This window comes from Lemur catta, chromosome 13 (assembly GCF_020740605.2).
Source record: "Lemur catta isolate mLemCat1 chromosome 13, mLemCat1.pri, whole genome shotgun sequence".
In the NCBI taxonomy this organism is placed as follows: domain Eukaryota; kingdom Metazoa; phylum Chordata; class Mammalia; order Primates; family Lemuridae; genus Lemur; species Lemur catta.
Window position 1 is genome coordinate 5466656 of NC_059140.1, and position 25835 is coordinate 5492490.

Consider the following 25835-nt stretch of genomic DNA (forward strand, 5'->3'; position numbering starts at 1 on the left):
ATGGGCTCCCTCCTCCTGGCCCCTCACATCCTTTGTTCACTCTGTGATCTTTGGAAGCGGCCTTTGCCCCTGGCAAGCAGCAGGTGGGCAGCAGTGGTCTACCTGTGGACAAATACCTGCTTGCAGGCACTGCTCCTTTTCTGGGCACTGCCTCTCCCACACTTGGGCCTGAGGAGAGATGTTGGCAGGAAATGGGTGTCCCCTCACATCTGGAAGAAGAGGGTAAGAGCCTTCATTTCTCTGAGGTCGGAGGAGTCAGAGACCTCAGAGCTGCACTTCAATGTGGCAGCCACTGGGTGCTGAGCACCTGGAATGTGGTTGGTCTGAATTGGGATGTGCTGGAAGCTAAAATACAGAGTGACTTTGAAAGATTTAGTACCACAAAAAGAAAAAAACTTTATTAATAATATATTGATCACATGTTTAAATGGTAATATTTTGAATATATTGGGTTAAAGTACAGTTTTAAATATTATATATATTATTCATGAATAGATATAACCTTATAGACAAGATTAAATGGGAATGTCCGTCAGGCGGCGCCAGATTCCAGCGCGGGGCGGAATTCCTGCCTAAAAAGGGACTCAATAGGGAATAGAGCTTGAAAGCTAAGAACTTGTCATTCTGGCCTTATTCAGCTCTGCCAGGGAACGCATCTTCCGTCACTCAGGGCATGAGGGGCGGGGCCTGGAGCCCTAGCCAATCAGGGCCGCCGGGGCGGGGCCTGTGTAATCTGGCGCGCTGCCGGAAAGGAGGGGGCGGCTTCCGGGATCTGGCTGGGCCTTTGTCCCTCGGCCTCGCGTGTCTACTGCTGAGGTCCGTTTTCTCCGCTCCTTCTCTTTTTCATTGGGAGGTCCAGGCTCTACCGCAGCCTCTGTCACTGTGTGACCAGCAAGTACTGGGAGTTTCGTAGGGAGGACGCTGGGACACCCCGGACATCAGGAAATGGTGCGTTTGCGGGCGGCGTGTCCGGAGATGGGGAGAGGGGCTGGTTGGAAACCAGCAGTACCGGCTGTGGCGGGACCTGGGCCTCTCCGGGGTCAGCTCTGGGGTTGGTGGACCTCACCCTCCGCTGGCTAATGGTGCAGCAAGGTCCTCAGTCCCCTCTACCCGCAGAGTGTGGCAGGGACCCCGGGCGTCCAGTCCTGTTCCTGCACGGTGCCTTTGGCCGCAGCCCTCAGCCCTGTCTGTGCAGCCCTGCGTCCGCAGCCCTGCATCTCCCCTAGATCGTGCAGTGATGACGGGAGGGTCACCAGGGGGTATCCCGACTTGGTATGCGAGTTTGTTAGTAATTTACAAAAAAATGCATTTGAGTTAGATATTGTTTATTATTAGGTAAGAACCTGGGGCACTAGAGTCAGTTCAGTCTGATTGCCCTACTGTGTTATTTTAACATTGTGCAGAAGGACTTTAGATCAGTTTGTGGAGTATTGACATCTTAACTGTATTACATATTGCTATCCTTGAACATTAGATGTGTTTATATTTATTCAGCTCTTTGATTTCTTTCATCAAAAATTAAAAAAAATTTCAGTGTTAAAGCCTGGTCCTTCTTTTGTTACGTTTGTTTTTAAATGTTTCTTTTTTTTATGCCATAATGAGTGGAATTGTTTTCTTAATTTCATTTTCATATTACTCATTGCTAGTATGTAGAAGTACAATTGAATTTTTTGTGTTCTTGAATCGTGTGACTGCTGAACTCATTTGTTCTGGTGAGTTGTAATGAATTTCTTACAAACGTACGTATGCAAGTTTATGTTATCTGCAATAAAAAAAAATTCTACCTCTTCTTTTCTCCTATGGAGAATTTTATTTATTTTTCTTATTTAATTTCTGTGGAGAATATTTTCAGTTCTGTGATGAATAGGGTGGTAAAGTGAACATTCTTTTCTTCCAAAACTTCAAAGTAAAGTCTTTTATAATTATGATGTTAGCTGTAGGTTTTTCATAATTTCCCTTTAGCAAGTGCAGAAAGGTTTCTTTGTATTACTAGGTTGCTGGGAGTTTGGTCATAAATAGATATTAGATTTGACAATTACTCTTCTATGCCTGTTAAAAGTGTCTTTTTTCCCCATTATTCTGTTTGTAAATTGCATTGATTGATATTTGGATGTTAAGTCAACATTGCATTTGTGAATTAATCCAATTTGGTAATGATGTACAATCACTGTTATGTGTTGCTAGATTAAATTTGCTGGGTTTTTGTGTGTGTGTGTGTGTGTGTGTGTGTGTGTGTGTGTGTGTGTGTGGCTTCTGTGTGCACATTCATCAGGGACATTATTCCATAGTTGTCTTTACTTGAATGCTTTTGTCTGATTTTGGTATCAGGATAATACAGTCCTCATCGAATGAACTGGAAAGTATTCTCAATAATGTTATTTTATGTTTTGGAGGAGTTTGGGAAGAGTTGGCATTAATTCTTCACTAAATGTTTAGTAGAATTTACCAGTCATAGAATGTGGCTCTATGCTTCTCTTTGTGGAAAGATCTTAAGTTATTTGAATCATTTTACATATTATATGTCTATTTATATATTCTATTTATTTTTGAATTTACTTTGATAATTTGTGCCTATCAAAGTATTCGTTTCAAATTTGTAGTATTCTATGTTTCTGGATTTTTCTAAGCAGTTAATACTGAAAACTCAGGCAGTATGATGTAGGAGAATGAGGCTTTGGCATAATCAGTGAATGATCCAAAATTACCTCTGATGGAGGATGAAACATATGACTGTGATTGCTGTATATTTATGGTATATGTAAAATGTGTTATTTAATCTAAAACTAGTAAAGCATGCCATTTGACTTTAGACTTTATAAAAATAGCATACTGAGCCTCCCTCATAGTTTTCATCAATATTTAGATAGGACAATAAAATAAATTTTATTAAGAACAAATGCTAAATAAATAGTAAATGATGAATGGTATGAATAAGTGGAAATTTGACAAATCAGAGTGGTAAATAATCATTATGTCCATATGTTTTGTTAGTTACTATTCTAAGTCATTTACACATATAGACTTAATTACTAAGAGTTTAAAATGTATAATACAATGATTTATACACAATGATACATTGACACATTTATAATGATATTAGGTGACACTAAAACCATAGAAATAAAATGTTTTGGTATGCAATGCATAAATAAACATAAAATATTAAATAATTTTATTAGAAAGTTTGATTTATTAAACATAGTGACAATGGACCTCATTATTCACTAGAAAACATGAGATACATATTATTTTTTGATAAGATGGAAAATTATTTAAAATGGTAATGTTTTAGGCCTAAAATGTCATTAACTTTTTTAAAGCAGATAACAAAAAAGTCATATTTTTTAGAAGTTGTGGAATGACTATATAAATTATGAGTTAATGTAATTATCCAGTAATATCTTTCCACATACAAATTACATTTAAGTCTCTTTGAACTTCTTGATTAAATGGAAACTCTTACCTGAGATTATTTTAAAGAGTCACGTATATGCTAAAGAGGCGGCGTGGGGATTGGAGCCAAGAGACCTGAGTTTAGGTAAATGATTGTACCCTCTTAGCTTATGGTTGTAGAAACACAGTAATTCTGGCCATATATAGGCACTGTTCACTAACATGGAGTATATCTTTTCAAAATTTGCATACAGTATAAATTAGAATTTTACATGTTAAAATATAATCACTCTCTACAAATTATTATTACTATATAGTGTATCTGAAGGATAGAAATGTTCAAAATGAAAAAAGAATTGCAGTGTTTCATGAGGTACTGTTGTCTGCCAGAAAATATCTATATGAAATATTCTATTCATGTGTACACTGTGGATATTTGTGCTTATAGAACATATTATATGTAGTGCAAAAACTTTTAGTACAGACACTACAAATTATAAGAATCTCTAAATTCTAAATAAAAAGAAAAATATGAATACTTCTCAGGAGCAAAATTAAATAAACATCAGAGGAGTAATCATACTAAAAATCAAATACTCTTTTCACTTATTGACAAATCACAATGATGTCAAATTCACATGGGTTCTATCCAACTTCCAGCATGGCAGTTGGAAGAAACAGAAAGAAATAAACTGACTGAAGACATCCCAAATGTATTATCTCCCAAATGTGAGAAGTAAATTATAAATTATTAAGCACAAAAGGAAATCAGCTACCAAGATGAAAGGTCAGAAGAAATTAGATGTCATATAAAATTAAGACACTGAAATTATGTTGTAAATATTTAAATAAATACAACAGGGAAAATAAAAAATCAAAATAATGTCAGAAAAACAAGAAATTCTAAGATTAAAGAGCCATATTTAGAAATAAACCAAAGAATAAACAATTAAAATATAAGAAGTGAACTTAAAATACAAAGTGTAAGCTAAACATTGAATTAAACCGAGTTGATGAGAGGACTAGATATGAAAATAGAATGAAGGACAAAACACTTTTAACTTTTACATTAGAATACATATTATAAAAAGAATGAAAGATAACCAAAAAATGATAATTTATAATTTGCTAAAAATAATAATGAATAAGTCTATGAATTCAGAATTCATGTCAAAAGAGATGGAAAAAACTACTTAATAGAAATAATAGTAAAATTGTGTAACACCAAGAGAAGTGAAAAAATTAAAAGCAGTGAGATAGACAGCGTATAAAGGTGAGAGCAAAATCTTCAAATTTTTAATGGAAGCCAGAACTTAAAGATTAACACAGGTACAATAGTATTTGACTCTTAAAAGTAAAATTTTATATATTTTTATTGAATCAGCAAATTCTGTGATACTTGAATAATTTAACTGATGACAGAATAATCTTATTTTTTTCAGAAGTTTTCATAACTAAGTTATTAAAAATTGATGGCACTTCCATTGCATATTCTACAGAATATTAGTTATTTTATTAGCACTGATTAGCACCAAAGAACTGATGGTGGCATAGACATTGACAGTAAGACTCTGGACACTCAGGATGACTGGGTTGTACATGCATAGCACGGTGCCGGAGAATGTGATGATTGAATTTACCTAGTACATGACTACAAAGAAATTCATTAGCAGCAGGATAGTCTAGGTGGCCCTTTACTCTGGGGAAACTCTTGGGGAGAGGCTGGTGCTGTGAAAGTGCTGGGGACACCTTTGATACCTGGACAAAAGAATCACCATGTATGCACTTGAGAGCAGCATAACTCCTACAAGGAAGACATTCCTGGATATTGTCAGTGTGAACATCACAACTCTGATGATGTAGCTCATGGGGGAAAGTGAACAATATTTATTGAGAATCAAGAGATCAGTTTGGGTTACACTGGAAGAAGCCACAGTGTTGAATATCACGTAACTACTGCAGGACAAACTGAGAAACCATAAAAAGGCAAAAACATGTAAAATGTAATTTTGTATATATATTTTTAAACCTTGGCAAGCAGGTGGTGCTGTGGCTTATGGTGAAGGCTCAGAAGGGAGGTGGTGCAGATGGAGAGGCCCCTCATCACCCTGTTTATATAGAAAAATGATTTAAATTTGAAATCATTCTGAAAATTCAGTGACCCACACAGACCTGGGAAAAAACCAAAACAGTTCAGTGAGGAGCATCACTATGTGGATGAGGGCCAAGTGACAGGTGATCAGGTCAGTGGGCTTCTCCCTACAATCCACGAGTGTGAAAATATGAACTAAAAGAAGGAAGGTGCTGGTTGAGAGTCCAATATCAGCTTGGAAAAGAAAGGTAGTTTTCAGTGGTTACATAAGTGGTAAGTGTGTTCAACTAATAGCAGGAAGGAAACATATTTCATATATCTGGAGGAAAAACCAATAGACTTCACATCATCAACATTCTGTTTTTCAATAGTCAAAATTGTCACCCACTGCCATCATTTTTACTTCACCCAATTATTTTTAATAACTCTGACTAGCTCATATAAATTATTAAAAATACAGCCTACATACTGTTTTCTACCTAATATGATACACACACACACACACACACACACACATACACACACCAACAAATCCATACTTGCCTGTACACAGTGCTCACTACACTCCTATTTGGCCAATGCCTTTCTCTCTTAAGAAAAAATTTCTGTTCTACATTCCTTCATTTAATATTTACTACTGAAAAGACTGATAGGCTTATGAAATTACTCCATTGTATTTGTAAATCTGAAATGAACAAAATTTTATCTAAAAATGACTCAAGAAAATAAATACCTAGAATAAAGTCACTTGAGTCTTACATATCAATTCAGTTTTACACTTTCTATTTTTCATCTCTCTTCCATGTTTATAGAAATCTGTAATTATCCCCTTACCCCTGCTAATCTGGATAATCTTCCTATTGTTATATTAGCAGATTAGCAAACTTGATTCCATCTGCACCCTTATTTTCCCTTTGCCATGAAACAACCTATTCCTAAAATCTGGAGATGAAGGGATTAGGAATTAGATATATTTGGGGAACATGATTGCACTTACCACAAGTCTTATGAGTGTTTTCTCAAATGATCTGTCCCTCTTCCAGTTTAGTTTCCAATCCAGAAATCCTACATGTAAACTCTCTTTTCCTTATGAGGGAATTGCTAAAGTCCAGCTCTCAATTACCAGGAAACCAAAAACTGTTATTGATACTACATAATATTCATGAGTTTGCATCAAAATGATCACGATTGTTCTTTTATTGAGGCTTCACTTAGTGTAGAATTAGCCTACCATGCCTTGAAAAATACTTAGGTTTTCAACAGTAGATGCTTCCCCTGAAGTTTTAATGATGATATTTCCAATATAATAATGCTTCATAAAATTTCACTACATAATTTTGCAGTTACTGTCTGATGTTATGTTGCCTGGACACAAGTATTGTTATTATAAAATTAATTTAATTTAAGGCTTAGAAGAATTCAACTATGTGAGAGAAAAATAATGGAAAACCATTATAATTTCTCACATTTCTCTGAGATGGAAGAGTGTTCCATTATGTTTTTAAGGATACATAATGGTACTAGACCATAAATCCAAATATGTATGCTAAAGAAAAAATGTTGACAGTTTGTATTCCTGTCTCATACTCAGAAATTTATGGCTGAGGTAAAATATTGATCAAAAACTTCTGATATGTATGAATTTATAGAGAGAAATCCTTTACTTGACTTAATAGTTGCTACCTTTTTTCCAAAAGCTTATTCTCTCTGCCTTCCATGTTAAAGATACATAGACCCTAGAATAAACCATGCCTACTGAACTCAGAAAACTTGCTTGTGAATTTTAACAACAAAATTTAAATATGTTAATATAATTTTTAATAAGCAAATTATAATTTCAAACTTCTAGAGGGAATAGTAGACATACAAAATTTAAAGGATGTCTTAATAAGAAGATGCTGTGTCTTTCAAATTTGGAAATTATATTATTCTCTCATCACTAAATGACCTCCTCCAAATGCATATACAGTAAATGCTATAAGTTTAATTTATTTTGAATACAGAAAACACTAAAAGCTTATTTTTATGGAAGATTTGAAAGCATGCTTAATTTTATCAGCACCCATCATGTAAGGTATTCAGTAACTCTAAGAAGATTTGATGAATAGCAAAAAGTGATATTTCTAGATAGTCTTATGGAATCAAAAAGAAGACAATTCTTTATTAGTAATTGTTATAGCAGTAAAAAAAATAAAACAATATAGTAATCTGATAAAATATTTGATTAATATAAAATGTTGAAAACATCTCATGATATAATTTTAAACAGCTATGGAATATTGTAAATATTCTACAGCATCTTTATACTTAAAAGAAAGGAGTATGACTAAGTCATTTTGAATTTATTTAGAATTCCTGGATTTTAAAAAGTAAACGTCACCTAAGTCCCTACATTATGCTAAATTAATAAACAAGAAAGTAAAATACAATTTCAGTTGAAATACAACATTACAAATTATAAACATCCTTTTAAAAATATCTATAAATTTATGGCCTCATAAGACCCATAAAATTGGTCTTTTCATCTGGAAAAATCTGTATTTAGTTACAGTTCATTAAAATATGACTAAAATTAAAAGAAGAGAATTCCAGTACTTCATTGAGACAGTCCTACCTCATCTCACACCCACCTGAGTCTTGAGCTTTCACTGTTAATGAAGTGGAGAAGTAGACACCCACCTAGCTGAGCCTGTGGAGTGAGTCAGCGTGTGTGAGGTGAGGTTCCTGAGACATGGTTATAAGGAAAAGATTCCATCAGCCCATCTTCTGACAGGCCCGTAATCATCTGTAGAAGCAGGACAATCCCTTGGCCTTGGGATTGTTGTAAAGGGAACAGTTATGAAAGTGGGAAACCAAAGTTACCTAATTACTAGAAAATAGCAGGTAAGGAACACCTGGGTTGCAAACTTTTCCATGTGTGATCTCATTTTCCAGGTCATCTTGTCTTGGTGGGTTGGATTGTATCAGTCCTTGTTAACAAAATAGAAGCCTCTAACTAACCCTAACTTTAAAAATGAGTAGAATGCCATATCATATTTCTCAGTGTATTCTGACTGGTGCAAGTGATTCCTGGTAATTTGCATACATGTTCCCCAGTAATCCCTGGTTTAGGGGTCACAGCTAGATTACAAATACCTTCGAGGGAATTAGTACAGTGCTCCCTCTGCCAGATCTCCTTAGGCAAGGGGCTCTGTCCTCCAGAGGAGAAAGCTCTGAGCCAGGGAACCTGTAATGGGGAGCAAAATGCAAAGAAGTTTTAGCCCAGGAATATTTTGCAGATGAATTTGTAGTGGGCGTAAAGGACAGCTCCATTCCAAGCAGCACTGACCTTCTTCTATATCTTAGTTTGTTGTGAAGTACCAGGCTTCAGTGGGGATGTGCTCTTCACCCCATCTTCCAGTCTTCTCTACTATTTCTACTCACATGCTGTTTTACTTTATGCACTAACCGTTAGAGCACCCACTCCTTGGCAACTATCGAACTTTTTCCATCCACCCAACCACACCTTTGTTAATAATTAACTCTAACCTTTGCCCTGATTATTATGGCCACATTTCGGATCCTCTTTATTAATTAAACACTACTCAATGTTAAAATGGTGGTTTTTCTTCCTGTAAAACTATGGATTATAGTCAGGGCACAAGCTCATCCTGTTTAGATTTGGCATGGTGTACTCTTATATTAGTTTGTTTACTGTTGCTTATAACAGAATACCTGAAATGAGTAATTTATAAGAAAAGAAATTTATTACAGTTATGGAGGCTGAAAAGTCCAACATCAAGGGGCTTTATCTGGTGAGGGCCTTGTTGCTGGTGGGGACTCTGAAAAGTCCTGAAGCAGCCTGGGACATCACTTGGTGAAGTAGATAAGCGTGTCAGTGTTCTCAGGTCTCTCTTCCTCTTCTTATAAAGCTACCAGTCCCACTTCCATCATAACCCAATAATCCATGAATCCATAAAGCCATGAATCGATTAACCCATTCATGAGGGGTGGGGCCCTTGTTACCCAATCACCTCTTAAAGGCCCTACCTTTCAATACAGCCACCATGGGGATTAAATTTCAACATGAGTTTTGGAGGGGACACATATTGAAACTATAGCCGCTCTCATGTGTCATCTTTGATCCTCTAACAAAAAAGTTCCCTGGCCCAGGCCACCCTCATCCCCAGACTTTTGCTCTCTGAAAATACAATTTTTCCAGCTCTCTCCAATCCAGTCCAATTGCTCACCAGCTTCCATCTCTACAAACTGATTGCTCAGTTCACTTGATTACTTAGGTCTTCATTTTATTGCCATCTTGGAAGTTTTTCTATTCCTTCTTTTTAAACTTTTGTGTTTTGTGCTCAAAAAAAAAAAAAAATGTAGGCCAGGCGTGGTGGCTCACGCCTGTAATCCTAGCACTCTGGGAGCCCGAGGCGTGTGGATCGCTTGAGGTCAGGAGTTCGAGACCAGCCTGAGCAAGAGCAAGATCCCGTCTCTACTAAAAATAGAAAGAAATTATATGGACAGCTAAAAAAATATATATAGAAAAATTGGCTGGGCATAGTGGCGCATGCCTGTAGTCCCAGCTACTCGGGAGGCTGAGGCAGGAGGATCGCTTGAGCCCAGGAGTTTGAGGTTGCTGTGAGCTAGGCTGACACCATGGCACTCTAGCCCGGGCAAAAGAGCGAGACTTTGAAAAAGAAATATATATCAGTGAAGAAATCTGTACCAAGAAAAGCTATCTTACAAAACTAGAGGGAAAATAAAGATATTCCAGATGTTTTCTTCTTTAAAAAAAAAAAAAACAGAAAATTTGCTGCTAGTACATTAACTTGATAAGAATGTTAAAGTAAAATTAAAATGGGGACCAGGCCTGAAAAATTTCTAAGCAAACAAAAGTAACTATTTTCTCAGTTAGCCAGAATCACTGCCTGTTACTTGTGGCCTCATTAAAGAAGCAGGAAGTTTTGCTGAGCTTCACCCTATGAATATTCTCAGGAAAGGGAATCAGGATCAGCCCAACATGGGCTTCCTGGGGAGAGACACTGCAGGCAGATCTGCAGCCTGGCAGGGGTAGCCATGACCACTGTCAGGGAGGGGGCTCACTGAGGCCAGGTTCCTTGACAACTGTGGGGAGTAGGGTACAGAGGCTCAGAGACCATAAATGGCCCAAAGTTGCCTGCCTGGTCGGCTGGGTGGACCCTATGCTGGCCCTCTGCTCAGAACACACTGCTTGCCTTGTACTGATGTAGAATTTTCTGGTGCCCCAAGGCCAGAGGACAGTAGAAACCAGGCACCCTGAAACACAAACCAACCCTGTAGGCAAAGCTTGTGTGCCCACACATGATGATCAGTTCTTTTCCTTTCTTGTGTTATTTTGAAAAGCAATTATATAAAGTATGTATATAATTGAACAACTGGGTCTGTGTTTATGGAAATACAATATATTTTCCAGTAGCTACACATGGTGGTTGGGGTAACAACCTGTATTGGGCTCAGTTAATGGCTCTGGACAATAACTACAGGAACATATAATAGGAATATGATGTGAGAAATAAAAAGATAATTATCACAAAAATGTAAATATATAATTGGTCTACTTTCTTTTCTCAGTTTCTTTAATTAAATTATGTAAAGAGATAACTAGAACAGTGTATTTTTAAATTTATAACATGTAAATTAAATAACTATAAAATTAATATCAAAGAAAGGGAGGGGGGAAATTGAGCTATATAAAGAATTTCTATATCTCATTGGAATTATGTTAATATAAATTTGAAACAGAATCTGATTACTTAAATATAAATGATAAGCACTAGAGCAACCAATAAGGAAATAAAAAAAATAGAGAAAAAATTATTAAATAAATTAAAATGTTAATGGGAAAAATGTACTTAGTGCAGAAGAAGGCAGTAAAGAAAAAAATTAAATAACCCAAAGGATATGGGTGCAATCTATAGAAAAGAAAAGGCAAACTGGTAGATGCAAATCTAACTATACCAATAATAACATTTAATATGAAAAGATTGCATAACCAATTATAACTCAAATTTTCAAGCTGTATTTAAAAAAAATGACACCAAGATCCAAATATATGCTTCCTGCAAGACAATCACTATAGATGCAGAGACACCAATAGGATGAAAGCATAAGGGTTTAAACATGCAAACCCAATAATGTAAAAGCTGAAGTGGCTATATTAAAATCAGAAAAAAATACATAATGACAAAAATTGTTACTAGAGATAAAGAGGGATATTTTATGATGATTGAAGTGTCAATTCATCAGGGACATGTACAATTAGAAAATATTTGCAGTTACCAGTACCTACAAAAATACATGAAGCAAAAGATTTCAGAAACGAACAGATACTTCAACAATAATATTTAGAAAATTCAGTATTCATTTTTAGTAATAGAGCAACTAGAGAGAGCATCAACAAGAAATAAAAGATTTGAAGAACCCTAAAATCCAACTACATCTAAGGGACATATAGAGACCTCTATCTAACAGCAGTGGAAAATACATTTTTCTAAATGGGTTATAGCATATTCTCCAGGCTCAACCGTATAGTAGAGAAAAACTCATTAAAAGGAAAAGGAGAAAAATAATATAAGTATGTTCTCTGTTTGCAATGAAAGAAAATTAGATATAAGAGAGAGAACAAGAAATTAGATACTCAAATATGTGAAAATTAAACAACATGATCTAAAATAACCAATGGATCAAAAAGTGGAAATTAAAATTGGAAAATATTTTGAGATGAATGAACCTAAAAATGTAACATACCAAAAATTATGGGGTTCTGTGAAATAGTGCTCAGAGGGAAATTTATAGCAGTAAATACCTTCATTTAAAAAAAGAGGAAATACAATAAACAGCCTACCATATGTTGAAAACATTTAAAGACAAACTACCTGTGCAATGTGGATCAAAGGCTATCAGTTGAGGCAAAAAGACATATATGCTGAAAAGCCTAAGTGGAAGACTACTACAAAATGGGATACTTTGATGATTAGAGGTTTTGAAAGCATCTACCAATTCTTGAGACTCTTGAGTGTTATGTGAATACTCAAGGTGGGGTAAATTCTCAGGAAAGACCTGAAAGGCCATAGACTCTCACCTCCATTTGACTATCAAGCTCTGTACAAGCAGAGGTAATTAATGATAAATAAAGTCAGAAAGGTGTTTCCCTAATCTGCTAGGATCAGTATCCATATAAGAATAGGCAAATACCCTGGAGATTACTTCTTTGCATGTGCACAGAAGAAAAGTTATGTGAGGACACAGTGAGAAGGTTGTCATTTGAAGGCCAGGAAGAGAACACTCTCCAGTAACTAACCACGTTGGCACACTGACCTTGGATCTTGAGCCTCTAGAACCGTGGCAAAATAAGTTTTTATTATTTTAGCTACTGGATTTGTATATTTTTATTATTGTAGCCCAAGCAAACAAATTCAGTATGTGAATATTTCTTACAGGTGTCTCTGCAAATTGAAAAAAAACATAAAATTTGCTCAATTTTCTGAGAACAGTAGAAATTACATGAAAAGAAAAATGAATTAATAGTGTAAACTAACATATATTCTACTTAGGAACAGAATTAAGATAGGAGGATGATATACCATTTGGGGTAAGTTAAGTGAAATTACAGACTTCAGAAATTTTTACAAACTATGTCAAGGTAGTAAAAATTACCTCAAAAATGCTTAACAGTGTAAGTATTTCTATGGGCCAAATCCAAATAATGATGTCATCAAAATAATTAATGATAATAACAATTATAAATTAATGAATAACATATAGAGCCCTGAGTCCAAAATAATGTTTATAAATACGCAAATAAATAACTGAAGAAGAATGGAAAGCTCATCTTTGCAGTAGAATACCTACAGAAGGAATAATGGAAATATTATTTGGCATTCACCATTTTGATGTGAACAGATTATATATAACCTCAAAGAAAATCCAAATAGAAAAAATAACTTCTAGCAGAAGAATGTGGAAGACAACATCATAACTTTGTTAACATCAGTAGTAGTGTCTTGAATAGATATAATATTATCCCAGTAGGATACTCTGAGAAGGACACGACACTCTACTGTGATATTATTGGCAAAAATAAAAATGATCTGAATCTAATCATGAGAAACCTGAAAAACTCAAATGGTGGGATTTCTAAGAAAAATTGCCTTTGATTTTTGCAAGCAAAAAGCTATCAAAAATTATGGGGAGATGTAGGAACTGTTTCAGGCTGAAAGACCCTAGAGAAATGACAGCACATTATTTTGAGACAGATCTTTTTCTATGAAGGACATTATTGGAAATGGTCCAAAATTGAAAGGGGTCCGAGAAGGAGATAGTAGCAAACTGCAGTGTTAAATTACACATTTTCATTTGGGCAATGTGATCAGAAGAGAATGTCCTGCTGTTTAAAAATTCACACTGAAGTATTTAAGAATTTTGTGGCATTATATCTTTAACTTATTCTCGAAGGGTTCTGACAAAGTTAAAAAGTGTTTACGTACATGTATAGAAACAGAGCAGAAGAGAATGCTTAACATCAGCGACATGTTTAAAAGGTATATGGGGATTCTTTGTATTGTTGCAAATGTTTCTGTATTAGGTTGATGCAAAAGTAACTGTGGTTTCAGACTCTGAATTTGAAATCATTTTAACTAGGCTCAAACACATCTTTATTAATCAAAATGGAAACCATTACAATCAACACATTTTTGCCAATAAGAAATGTTTTTTTATTCTTGTAGTGTAAAAATCCGTGCTTTGGGATTTGACAAACTCTTGGAAAGCATTTTCTGCATCCTGCTGGTTGTGGAAGCATTTTCCCTGCAAAAAGTTGTGGAGATTCTTGAAGAAATGGTAGTTGGTGAGAAGTCAGGTGAATATGGTGGATGAGGCAAAACTTCGTACCCCAATTCATTCAACTTTTGAAGCATTGGTTGTGTGACATGTGGTCGGCTGTTGTGGAGAAGAATTGGGGCCCTTTCTGTTTGTTGACCAGTGCCGGCTGTAGGCATTGCAGTTTTTGGTGCATCTCATCCATTTGCTGACCATACGTGTTAGATGTAATGGTTTTGCTCGGTTTCAGAAAGCTATAGTGGATCAAAACAGCAGCAGACCACCGAACAGTGATCATGACCTTTTTTTTTGGTTTAAGTTTGACTTTGAGAAGTGCTTTGGAGCTTCTGCTCAGTCCAGCCACTGAGCTGGTCATCTCTGGTTGTCATATAAAATCCACTTTTTCTTGCATGTCACAATCTGATCGAGAAATGGTTTCTTGTTGTGTATGATAAGAGAAGATGACATTTCAAGAGACGATTTTTTTTATTTTCGGTCAGCTCATGAGGCAACCACTTATCGAGCTTATTCACCTTTCCAATTTGCTTAAAATGCCAAACGACAGTAGAATGGTTCATGTTGATTTTCTCAGCAACTTCTGTAGTTGTAAGAGGATCAGCTTCGATGATTGCTCTCAATTGGTCATTGTCAACTTCTGATGGCTGACCACTGCGCTCCTCATCTTTAAGGCTGTCGTCTCCTTTGCAAAACTTCTTGAACCACCACTACACTGTATGTTTGTCTGTTAGCAGTTCCTGGACCAAATGCATTATTGATGTTGTGAGTTGTCTCCCCTGCTTTATGACCTGTTTTAAACTTGAATAAGAAGATCTCTTGAATTTGCTTTTCTCTAACATCATTTCCATAGTCTAAAATAAATATAAACAGCAAGTAATAAGTCATTAGCAAAAAAACACAAAGCGAGAAATGTGCATTAAAATGATGTGTAACATAACCACATTTAAGAATGTATTCCAATATCAAATGGCAAATTTCAACAATGCTAAAACTGCAATTACTTTTGTGCCAACCTTAATAATTTTTTTGATTTCAAAATAAAAAAATTAAAATGTACACTTTAGAAAAAAATTAGAAATTAAACAATTAGAAAGAAAAAATGTAGAAAATAAAATTTATAAATTATTATAAGTAATAACACATTATGTTAACATATAAGAGCATAACTAGACTTTAAAAATATAGACAGATTTCCTGAGGGAATATGAAAAATAATTTTCAGTGCAATGAAGAAATAAGAAATAGAGAAATACTGGAAATTCATAATTGTCTACATTGAAAAAATATTAAATCAGAAAGAAAGAATGGTTAAATGTGTTACTATGGGATATTTATCTAAAATGAATTACTTATTTGGTAAAAAATATTTCCAATATTAACTGTATAAGAAAGAGAAAATCTAATTATTCAATTTAGCTGTTCAGGTTATGAGTTTGTTAAATATTTCTTCCAAATTGCATAAAATCTGATTTATTTGAAGGACAAGTTCTATGAACATTTAAAATAACACATTACTTCTGTGTTTTGTAATCTTGAGAAACATACTCTAAAGAATACACTTTTTTCATTTTGTCAGACTAATATAACACTGATCTTAAAAAATACAAGGAAGAATGAAAAATAGAATAATTAAACTTCAAGTTTCATCAAGCACACATAGCCAATGATGCAAAGAAAATGTTAGCAATTTTAATTTACTGGTAGGAAAATATACAAACTTTCTAAATAGAATTTACTCCAGTAATATTCGGTGTTATACGATGTACTAAAATGACATATTAACATTTTAAGAAAATAATGTGATCACAGATATGTTTATGACCACAAAACCGTGTCTAATAGGGAAAGATGCTTTTAAGTAAGAAAATTCCAGCAAATGTCATGTAATGAAATAAACATTTGCCACAGGAGATATTCAGGGAAAATAAGTTCCTACATAAAAACAAAATGTGAATTTCTCTTCCTCTGTCTTCAGGTGCCTTCCCAGAGATGCCCCCAAATTCTCCTATAGCCACAGAGGTATTGTTTGGACTGACTCACTCCTGAAAAGCCCACACAAAGCAGGTCCCTTTTAATCTCTTCACACTGCTGCTTCCTGGTGAAATCCAAGAATTTCCTGAAAAATTACATTCTTTGCTGGTCTTTTGCCAAAAAGGCCTAGCAAAAGCAGTACTGTTTCATCTAGCCTGTACTGGGGAAACAACACGGATACATTTGTTAAGGCAGTGTTTATTGAGCATCCACTGTGTGCTCACACATATGTTAGGGTGAACTGTTTGCAGGACACTATGCTAGAAATCACAGACTTTATATGAATTAATCCTCCTAATATGCTGGTAATTGGGTATAATATATCCCATCTGTCCCAGGAAGATTTTGATGCTGGACCTTGCCTTCCAAGAGAAATAAACTCTGCTGTTTTTTTTTTTTAATTAAAAAATTTAAAAAAATCTTGTATGTGATAGTAGCTAAATATAGGCGGAAGAGAGGGAGGCAGAAAGGAGTGGTGGAATAGTGGTTCTGAGAGATTTTTCACAGTTTGTTGGTTTGTTTATATTTGTTTGTCTTTACATGAGGAACTACCTATAGACGAGGAAGATGGGGAGCTGTAAGGTCCTCTGAAAGCACAGACTTCAATCAGGAGAGAAATTCATTTGCCAGATTTAAGTCCTTTGCTCTCCTTTACCTGTGTCTAGGCACAAGTAAATTTTGAGCATGAGCCCTGGACAGGCAAAAGACACCCTAAACTCTGTTCTGTGAATTGTTCTGAGAAGGGACAGACCATGGTGAAATGTTTATCCAGGGCTGAACAGGTTCTTAATCTAAGAGATTATTTTAGAAACCTGGAGTGACAGTGCTCTGTTTGTGCCTGTTAAGTACTGACAAAAAGATTTGGAATACTGTTCTGCTGTTCATCCTAACAAAATCAGAGAGCCACACCATGCAGCATTATCATTCCGTGGTATTTTATGTTTGGGGACCATGCCCTGGGCCAGTGGCTCCATGGTTTTCATTCTGTACAGGCAAAAGCAGCAGGTCAAATACATGCATTTGACTAATGTCTCCCCTAGATCCTTCCCTGCTGGTATATAAATTCTGGAAAATCTTTTGTTAATGCATGAACAAATTTCTGCTGGGAACATATATAGTACTGTAGTTGTTGTGTTTTATGTTTATATTTCTTCAGTTTCAGGTGATACTATCAAACAGTTTTCCAAAATGTTTTTACCAAATTTCACACCCACCAACAGTGTATTAGTTTTCTGGTGTCCCAACATCCATGCCAACATTTAGTATTTTCTGTCATTTTCATTTTAGTCTGCTGATGGCTGCGTGATTACATCAGGCTTTATTTATATTTCTCTGATTACTAAGAAAGTGGAATATTTATCACAGTTTTTCATTCATTGAATAACCTCTGTTTTAAAAATTATTTTATTTTGTCCATCACCTCATTCTTAGCACTTTCTCTCTTTTTCTCTCTCTCACTCTTGCTCTTTCTCTGTCTCTATATTCCTATCATTTGATGAGAAATTCTTAATTTTAATATAATCTTATTTATTGTTTCTTCCAATGTATTAAATGTCTTTTGCTTAATCAATGTTTTCCTATTTTAAGACCACAGAAATATTTTGTTTTGTTTTGTTTTTAATCAGGACTTATACTTAAAATCTGATTTTACAGTCCATTCAGCATTAACTTGTTGTGTGGCTAGTGATTTAATTATTTTTTCCAGTAAGCCAAAAAAATTCAGTTTATTCTAAAAATGTTGTCTCAGAGTTCTTTTTATTTACTGTCACCTATCATTGCTTCACCCAAGTTAACATCACCTCATTCTGAGAGCTGATGTTTCTGTGAAGACTGTAATTATTTTTATTTTTATTTTCATCTTTCTGTTTATAGAAGCCCACAGCACAAAATAGCCAATGTTAGTTTTAGTCAAAAATCTTCAGTGGACATTTTTGCTCAGCAGATAAATTATTTTCATATTTTATTTTATTTTATTTTTTTGTTTTTCATTTCAAAATGTGAATTGATGAATAAAGATTGAATATATTTAAAATATACAGTGTGATGGTTTGATATATATATATATTCTTATATATATACACACACACATTGTGTAGTGATTACAACAATCAATTTAATGAACATACTTGCTATGATTGAATGTTTGTGTCCTTCCTAAATTCATGTTGAAACTTAATCTCCAGCAATAGTATTAAAACATGGGGCCTATAGGAGGTGGTGAAGTCATGAGGGCTCTGCCCTCATCAGTGGGATTAGTGAGTTCATAAAAGAGCTTGAGGGAGTGAGTTCTGCCCTTTTTGCCCTTCTGCCACATGAGAACACAACATTCAGTGTGCCATCTTGGTAGCAGAAACTGGGCTCTGACTAGACACCTAACCTGCCAGTGTCTTGATCTTAGATGTTGCAGACTCCATAACTATGAGAAGTAAGTTTATGGTGTTTATAAATTACCTAGTCTAAGGTATTTTGTTATAGCAGTAGGAATGGACTAAGACAACATCCATCATGCTGCACATTAAATTGCCAAAACTTGTTGATCTTATAACTGAATGTTAGTACCTTTTGATCAATATCTTCCCATTTCCCTTACCCACAAGCCTTTGGAAACCACTGTGTACTTTCTGTTTCTATGAATTCAAAATTCTAAGGCTCCACAAATATGAACAAACAGTATTTGTCTTCCTGTGTCTGGTTTATTTCACTTAGCATATTGTCCTTCAGGTTTATCCATGTTGTCACAAATGGCAAGACTTCCTTTTTTTTTTTTTTTTGGCTGAATAATATTTCATTGTATTTATGTAACACAATTTTATTATCCGTTCATCTATTGATGGACATTTAGGTTGTTTCCATGTCTTGGCTATTGTGTATAATGCTGCAGTAAGCATGGTAGTGCAGATGTCTCACTGAGATACTGACTCATTTTTTTTGCATGTGTACCCAGAAGTGGAATTCCTGGATATGTGATATTTTTATTTTATTTTATTATTTTTGAGGAGCCACCACATCATTTTTTATAATGGCTGTATCAGTATTCTCATTTTTTAAGAGAATGTTGTGCCCTATTTTGAGAGAATTCTTTATGGATTTCTCAGTTTATTTTTTCACACCTTGTATATGCTTCTGTTTTAAACTCTCTTTTCAAGTACTTTTTAAAATAATAAACAGCATTGGGAGATGCCAGCAGTATCTCTGTCCAGGGCCAAGGGCAAACAAATACCTGAAAAATTTAATGAAGAATATGTGTCTGTATGAGGCAATGGATGAAACATACATGAAAGCGCTGGGGCTTCTTAACCTTAAGGTTCCTCAGCTGTGATGCAAGTCTATTGTGCATAAAATACCCAGTTGTGTCTATTTGCATCAATATCGTTATGTTTATAAGGAATAAATACAAATGTGAAACTTTTTTCCATTTGTGTGAATAATAATAAATTATTTTTTATCAGATCCAGAGATCTCATGCTGCCTTCTAGCATACACGACAGTGACAGTCTAAATTGTTGGCTTGCAAAAAGGATAGAAATCTAAGACCTTTCACATTTTTGATAGTTTTGGTGATGAGGATTGGATTCTTAGAGAGATACCACTTTGTGTATGGGGAAAGTAGAAAGATTCTTCACTGGCATGGTTAGGGGATATGAGAAGGCTCCTTAGAGCAAGTAGAAAATTCTCTCACCAAGTGGGAATGAAGAGCGAGTAAGATCCTGCCATTCTCTGAGCCATTAATGAGGCTGTGTGTGAGAGGGGGAATTGAAATGAGCTGTCTCAATGTGCTCCATTTGTTGTTTATTCTCCCCCTGTTAGGAAGAAGAAAGCACAAGGAGTCCCCAAAGCTGATATAGTACTTTGTATAAACCCAAAATATTTAAGTTCTTGTGGTGGTTCTGCGAGCAGTCAACAGGCTGCTAGAAACTAAAAGGAAATGTAGCTTTTGTGTTGCTGCCTACTAGCAGGGAGTCATTCCCTGTACCCACTGAGCCCTCCATGCACATATACACCACTTTGGCAACATTATAAAAAAGGCTGAATCTATCTGAAAATTTCAGGGATAAGAAAACTCAAACTTGTATAATTCTGTTGGATACAAATGTCCAAGTTACCATCCTATATGGTCCTATGGGCAGGGGCAGTAGGTGCAGAGATGGGTGAAAATGCCAAGGACAGTGGGGTGAACCATGGCTGAAAAGATGCAGAACGATAAAAGTTCCTGACCCTGAATGCTCTCCAAATGCTGAAAGGTAAAAGGAAAGAGGGCAGCACAGCCTTTAGGGTGAAAAGCTCAAGGAGAATAACACCTTCCCATTGCCCTGGCCGTACCCACTGCACACACTCATGCTATCCTCCTGGTCCCTTGCATTCTCCTGCCCTGGGGATAGTGTAAACTCTTTAGACCATGTTTATATAGAGGAGAAAATAAACAAAGTGAAAAAAACAAACACCAAAACTAAACTGAGGTTTTGGGCGGGGTTCACAGTGAGAGTAGGAAGATCACATAACAGTGGTGGGGGCCCTTTGGGCTAATTCGAAGTCCTGTGCTGTTTCTACATCAGAATTTATAGTAGAAATTGTTAAATATTTTTGTGCTTCTCTATCCCATAAGTGTCAGAGTGGATTATTCCAATCTGGGTGAGGGACAGGTGGAGAAGTATAAGACAAACTTGTCTGCCATTTGCCACAGTGGGCAGATCAGGCTCTATCATGAGTGACTCTATGCTATGACATCCAATATTTTCACTCTGTGGATGATGTTCTATTGGCTGCCAAACCATAAGCATCTGTCTCAGTGCTTCTGTCTAGGATAGTATCTCTCTGCTAGCAGGGGTAGCTGATAAGACTAAAAAAAAAAATCCAGTGTCCTGCTTTCCAGTTAAGGCTTAGTGGAACTATGTAGGCAGGTTGGCATTGCTCAGTTCTTCCAGTGGTCAAGTGAAACTTAATGATGTTGCCATTTGGAGGCTCTGGCAAAGGAATTCAGCCACCACCTGGAGAGATCTCTTGGAGTTTTAGAATCATAGCCACCCTAACACTATTAGTTACACTGATTTGAAAGCCAGCTGTGAGCTTGCTACAGAGCTCCTGGCAAACTGAATCCTAACCCATCAAGGGCTGGGGTCTCCTCGGCTTTATATTCCAGTTTTGAGGTGAGCCAGTTTGAACTCTGTCAAAGACTTCAAGAAAGCACCTGTTAAATAGAAATAATATATTCTGGAAGGAAATTGGACTGACAGATATCTCAGCTCTAAAGGAAAAATTAGAATTTATCTTTGGTGGATATTTTACGTCCCCCTCTACTGGCTAAATCAAAGCTGCTGGCTCTGTGGGGATGCCAATTCACCGAGTATTCCCTCAATGCATGGCTCTGGTTCATGGATGCGTCAGGGAAGCTACCACCTCATGGTGTCCACTGGGCTGCTGTGGCTGTTTAACTTCAATGCCAGTCATGCAGAACCTGCAACAGAGCTGGTCACTCCACTCAGTAGTCAGGACTCAGGGTTTTAGGTCATTGCCCACATTCTAGCTGTTGGTCTTCCACATTGAAAACTATAGACTATTTTTGGGCACACTTTTCTGGGGGCTGCAAAGTGGAAATAACATTTAGCTGCTGATCTAATTGCCTGGATCACTCAATTAGAAGCCTATGGTAAGAAGCTGTTCTTTTAAGAGACTGACCACAATCAAGCTATGGATTGAGTCTGAATCCACGTCTAATGCAGGGGCTGTCAGCACAGCCAGACTTATGGATCTTGCTAAATTTATCTATTTGTCTCATGGTTGTGGAGGCCCCAGACCATTCCAAGCAGAATGACTGATGTTTGGCCCACTTCTTGACATAATAATGGTCATGCCTCACCACACTTGATACTTTTAGCATAACAGTCAGCTGACTTCTGCCACACCATGTGTCCCTTTAATCTGTTACCTTTTTGAATTTCAAGACGACGTGCACTCTATGTTATGTCTTTTTCAAAAAAATGTACTGAAAATGGGGTGACTGTACCATTGTTTTCTCATTTTGATCCACACATGTTCATTAGGTAATTTGTGGATTGAGTGTGGTTGTCCCTAATAGGGATTATCTCTTCTTCGGTGCCTCTAAGGTGAGTACAAAATTGTTGGGGACTATAGGAATCTATTTCCCCAAATTGTTGGGGACTATAGGGATCTATTTCCCCAATTTGAGATTCCGCACTGACCATTCCCTGACAAGATATGTCTTTCTTTCCCCTGACTGCAGCCCCAGGCCAGCCTGGTATGTGCACCCTCTTGAGTGGCAGCCTAGCCTAAAGGGGGTTATGGGAGTCAACTCAGTTCTGATTAAGTTTTACATAGGGACAACACCCTTGTCCCTGTTTCACCTGGCTCTTCTAGATAAAATGTCTAGGAGAAAGTAGGGAGTGACCAGAGTAAAGGTATGATTATACATATTGGGATGGGACAAACTGAATCTCTGAATGCAGGAATACCATAACCCAAAACCTGGGCAGGGAACAAGTTAGACCCCAGGAGCTATGGGGAATGGAAGGGCATTAGTAACATTTGTCTTTCTGATTCACCCCTAGTGAGTTCCAGAAAACAGTGAAAGAATCATGTTGGTCCTGCACAGGGGTAATATTTGTTAGGCCAGATGGTAGGGCAGGGGATGTAGGTTCATCTTCTCCTTTTGGTTCCCTACATCAGCCTTTTTTTTTTTTTTATTTTATTTCAGCTCATCATGGGGGTACATAAGTTCAGGTCATATACATTGTCCACGTCCCGCCCATCCCCCCGAGTCAGAGTCCCAAGCGCGTCCGTTCTCATTCTCCAGACAGTGCGCCTGGCACTCACCATGTAGTCATACCTCCATCCCCTCCCCCCCCCACCTCCCCGGGTCTGCACCTTCAAGCATGACCATTCCCCAGAGGGTGTGCAACGCACTCATCATGTAGGCGTACACCCATCCCCTCCCCCCACCCCCCATCCCAGTCTGATATCCAATTGGTATCCTTCCCCGATGTACATTTAGGTGATGATCAGGGAAACCAGTTTTCTGGTGAGTACATGTGATGCTTGTTTTTCCATTCTTTGGATACCTCACTTAATATAATGGGTTCCAGCTCTCTCCAGGAGAACCAAAGAGATGTCGTATCATCGTTGTTCCTTATAGCTGAGTAGTACTCCATGGTATACATATACCACAGTTTACTAATCCATTCGTGGATTGATGGGCACTTGGGTTGTTTCCACATCTTTGCAATTGTGAATTGTGCTGCTATAAACATTCAGGTACAGGTGTCTTTGTTAAAGAATGACTTTTGTTCTTCTGGGTATATGCCCAATAATGGGATTGCTGGATCAAATGGTAGGTCTACTTGAATCTGTTTAAGGTATCTCCATATTGCTTTCCATAGAGGTTGCACTAGTTTGCATTCCCACCAGCAGTGTACGAGTGTTCCTGTCTCTCCGCATCCACGCGAACATGTGTTGTTTTGGGATTTTTTGATAAAGGCCATTCTCACCAGAGTTAAGTGGTATCTCATTGTGGTTTTGATTTGCATTTCTAGGGATGTTACATCAACCTTTAGAATCCTTTTAGACTGTTCCATTTCTCTGTGATATAGCCATGGAATTCTAGTGAGGAACACACACTTCCAGTGTCCAGCTGTCTGAGGCCGCAGTTGTTTCAAATGATGGAGAACTATTGTTTTTTCCCAAGGACACTTAGTGTACCCCATTGCAGAGCTTAAGCTGGATCCATGCAGCACTGCTTCCACTTTCTCCTTCCTCTGTAGCTGGGCTCCTCCTCTGTTTTTCTGCCACCAAGAGGTGAATCTATATTTGTCAGTATTTGGTGAAATCAGAGACATATATCAGGTAAGGGGACCCTAGACCGAGCCCCCCACATAGACTGACGTTTGCGTATTTCTCTTCCCACTTTACTAAATCCATTATGTTGGCACAGAGAAATACACTGAGATGGGTCTTTTAGGGGAGATTAAAATGTTGTACTTCCAGAGAAGCTGGTGGTGCAGGGCAGAGGACCCACTGGGAATCAAAGCTTCTTACTACGTTTTCCAGTTTATCTGTATCTGTTAGATGGATCCAGGAAACATCCCAGAGCCCTGAAGGGATTATTAAAATAGGGCAGGATGCCTGTCAATCTGAGTGCTAGGACACACGCCAATCAGTCCGTCATTTTCTGAGGTCAGATTCTCAGAGTTCAGCCTGTGTGGTGGGGCCACAGAGCAGTACACGCCTGTGAAACCTCTGATCATGAGTGAAAGATGAAGGTCTGGCTCAGGGTGAAGTCTCCTTTCTGAGAGAACATTATGCTTCTGTGGGTTTGAGATTCTGTGCCCTTCCTCAGCAGAACAGCACTGACTAAATAATTTTTTGAGGGTCATTAATCAGTCAGCCTTCTTCATTTTCAGTTTCTTAAGTAATGAAACACAAGACATTTTATCCACTTCCAAATTGAATATGAGCATGAGTAACTTCAGTGAAAATGTCATAGGAGGGAACTCTGGGACCCTGCACCCCAGAAACCTCAAAATTCTGGTACAACCTGTTATAATTGACCTTATCAAAATGGTTTTTTCCCATATAGATTCATCTTTCATTGGGCCTTTATTTTGTTGCAGGTTGTGAAGAACGAATAATTTTTTTGGCTTTGGAATAAGAAAATTAAATTCCCACACCCAAAGTATTAATGATACCATCTTTACTGTAATTTTTATTGCTTATGAACTTTCTGCTGTGGGCTGAATATTTGTGTCCCTCCACCTCTCAATCATATGGGGAAACTTAATCCCCAGTGTGATAGTATTAAGTGTGGGGCCTTTGAGGAAATGATTAAGTCAGGGAGACTCTGTCCTCATAAAGAGAATTAGTGCCTTTGTGAAGGAGGTTGAAGGGAACATCCTTGTCCCTTCTCCAGGTGAGGATACAGCAAGAGCAACAGGGCCCTCACCAGACACCAAATTTGCTGGTGTCTTGATCTTGGACTTTCCAGACTCCTGAACTCTGAGCAACAAATTTCTGTTGTTTATACAATTCCCAGTCTAAGGCTTTTTTGTTTGTTTGTTTGTTTGTTTTTGGTCGCAGCCTGAATGAACTAATGAACTAAAACACTTTCTTAGGCACTTTGGTCTGTTTTTGAATTTTTAGCTCCACAGGTCTATCAGTCTTTTAATGAGTTAGGGTTTCTAAGTGGGCTGGCCAATCTATTTTTCTTTTTGACTTTTTCAGAGATTTCTTGGCAATTCTTGTGTCTTCGTCTATAAGATTTTTTGTGATAACATGCCTACCTCCAATACCTACTGGTATGTGTATTTGGAACAAATTAAATATAGAAGTTACCTTAAGAACAATTGATGTTGATACTTTGAGTTTTTCAACTTAACAACATGATGTTATTTTCCACTTGTTTATGTCTACATTCACGTATTTTAGGAACTTTCTATGGTTTATCTCATATGCT

General features: G+C 36.8%; 1 protein-coding gene across 1 annotated transcript in view; it reads left to right on the forward strand.

The window, feature by feature from the left end:
• The first annotated feature begins 191 nt into the window (after positions 1–191).
• LOC123649449 (zinc finger protein 345-like) overlaps positions 192–25835 on the forward strand; it is a 62302-nt gene continuing 36658 nt past the window's right edge. Inside the window, exons 1-2 of the mRNA XM_045567586.1 lie at positions 192–222; positions 817–948. Coding sequence (XP_045423542.1) covers positions 192–222; positions 817–948 — 163 coding nt within the window. The remainder of the gene's footprint in view (positions 223–816; positions 949–25835) is intronic.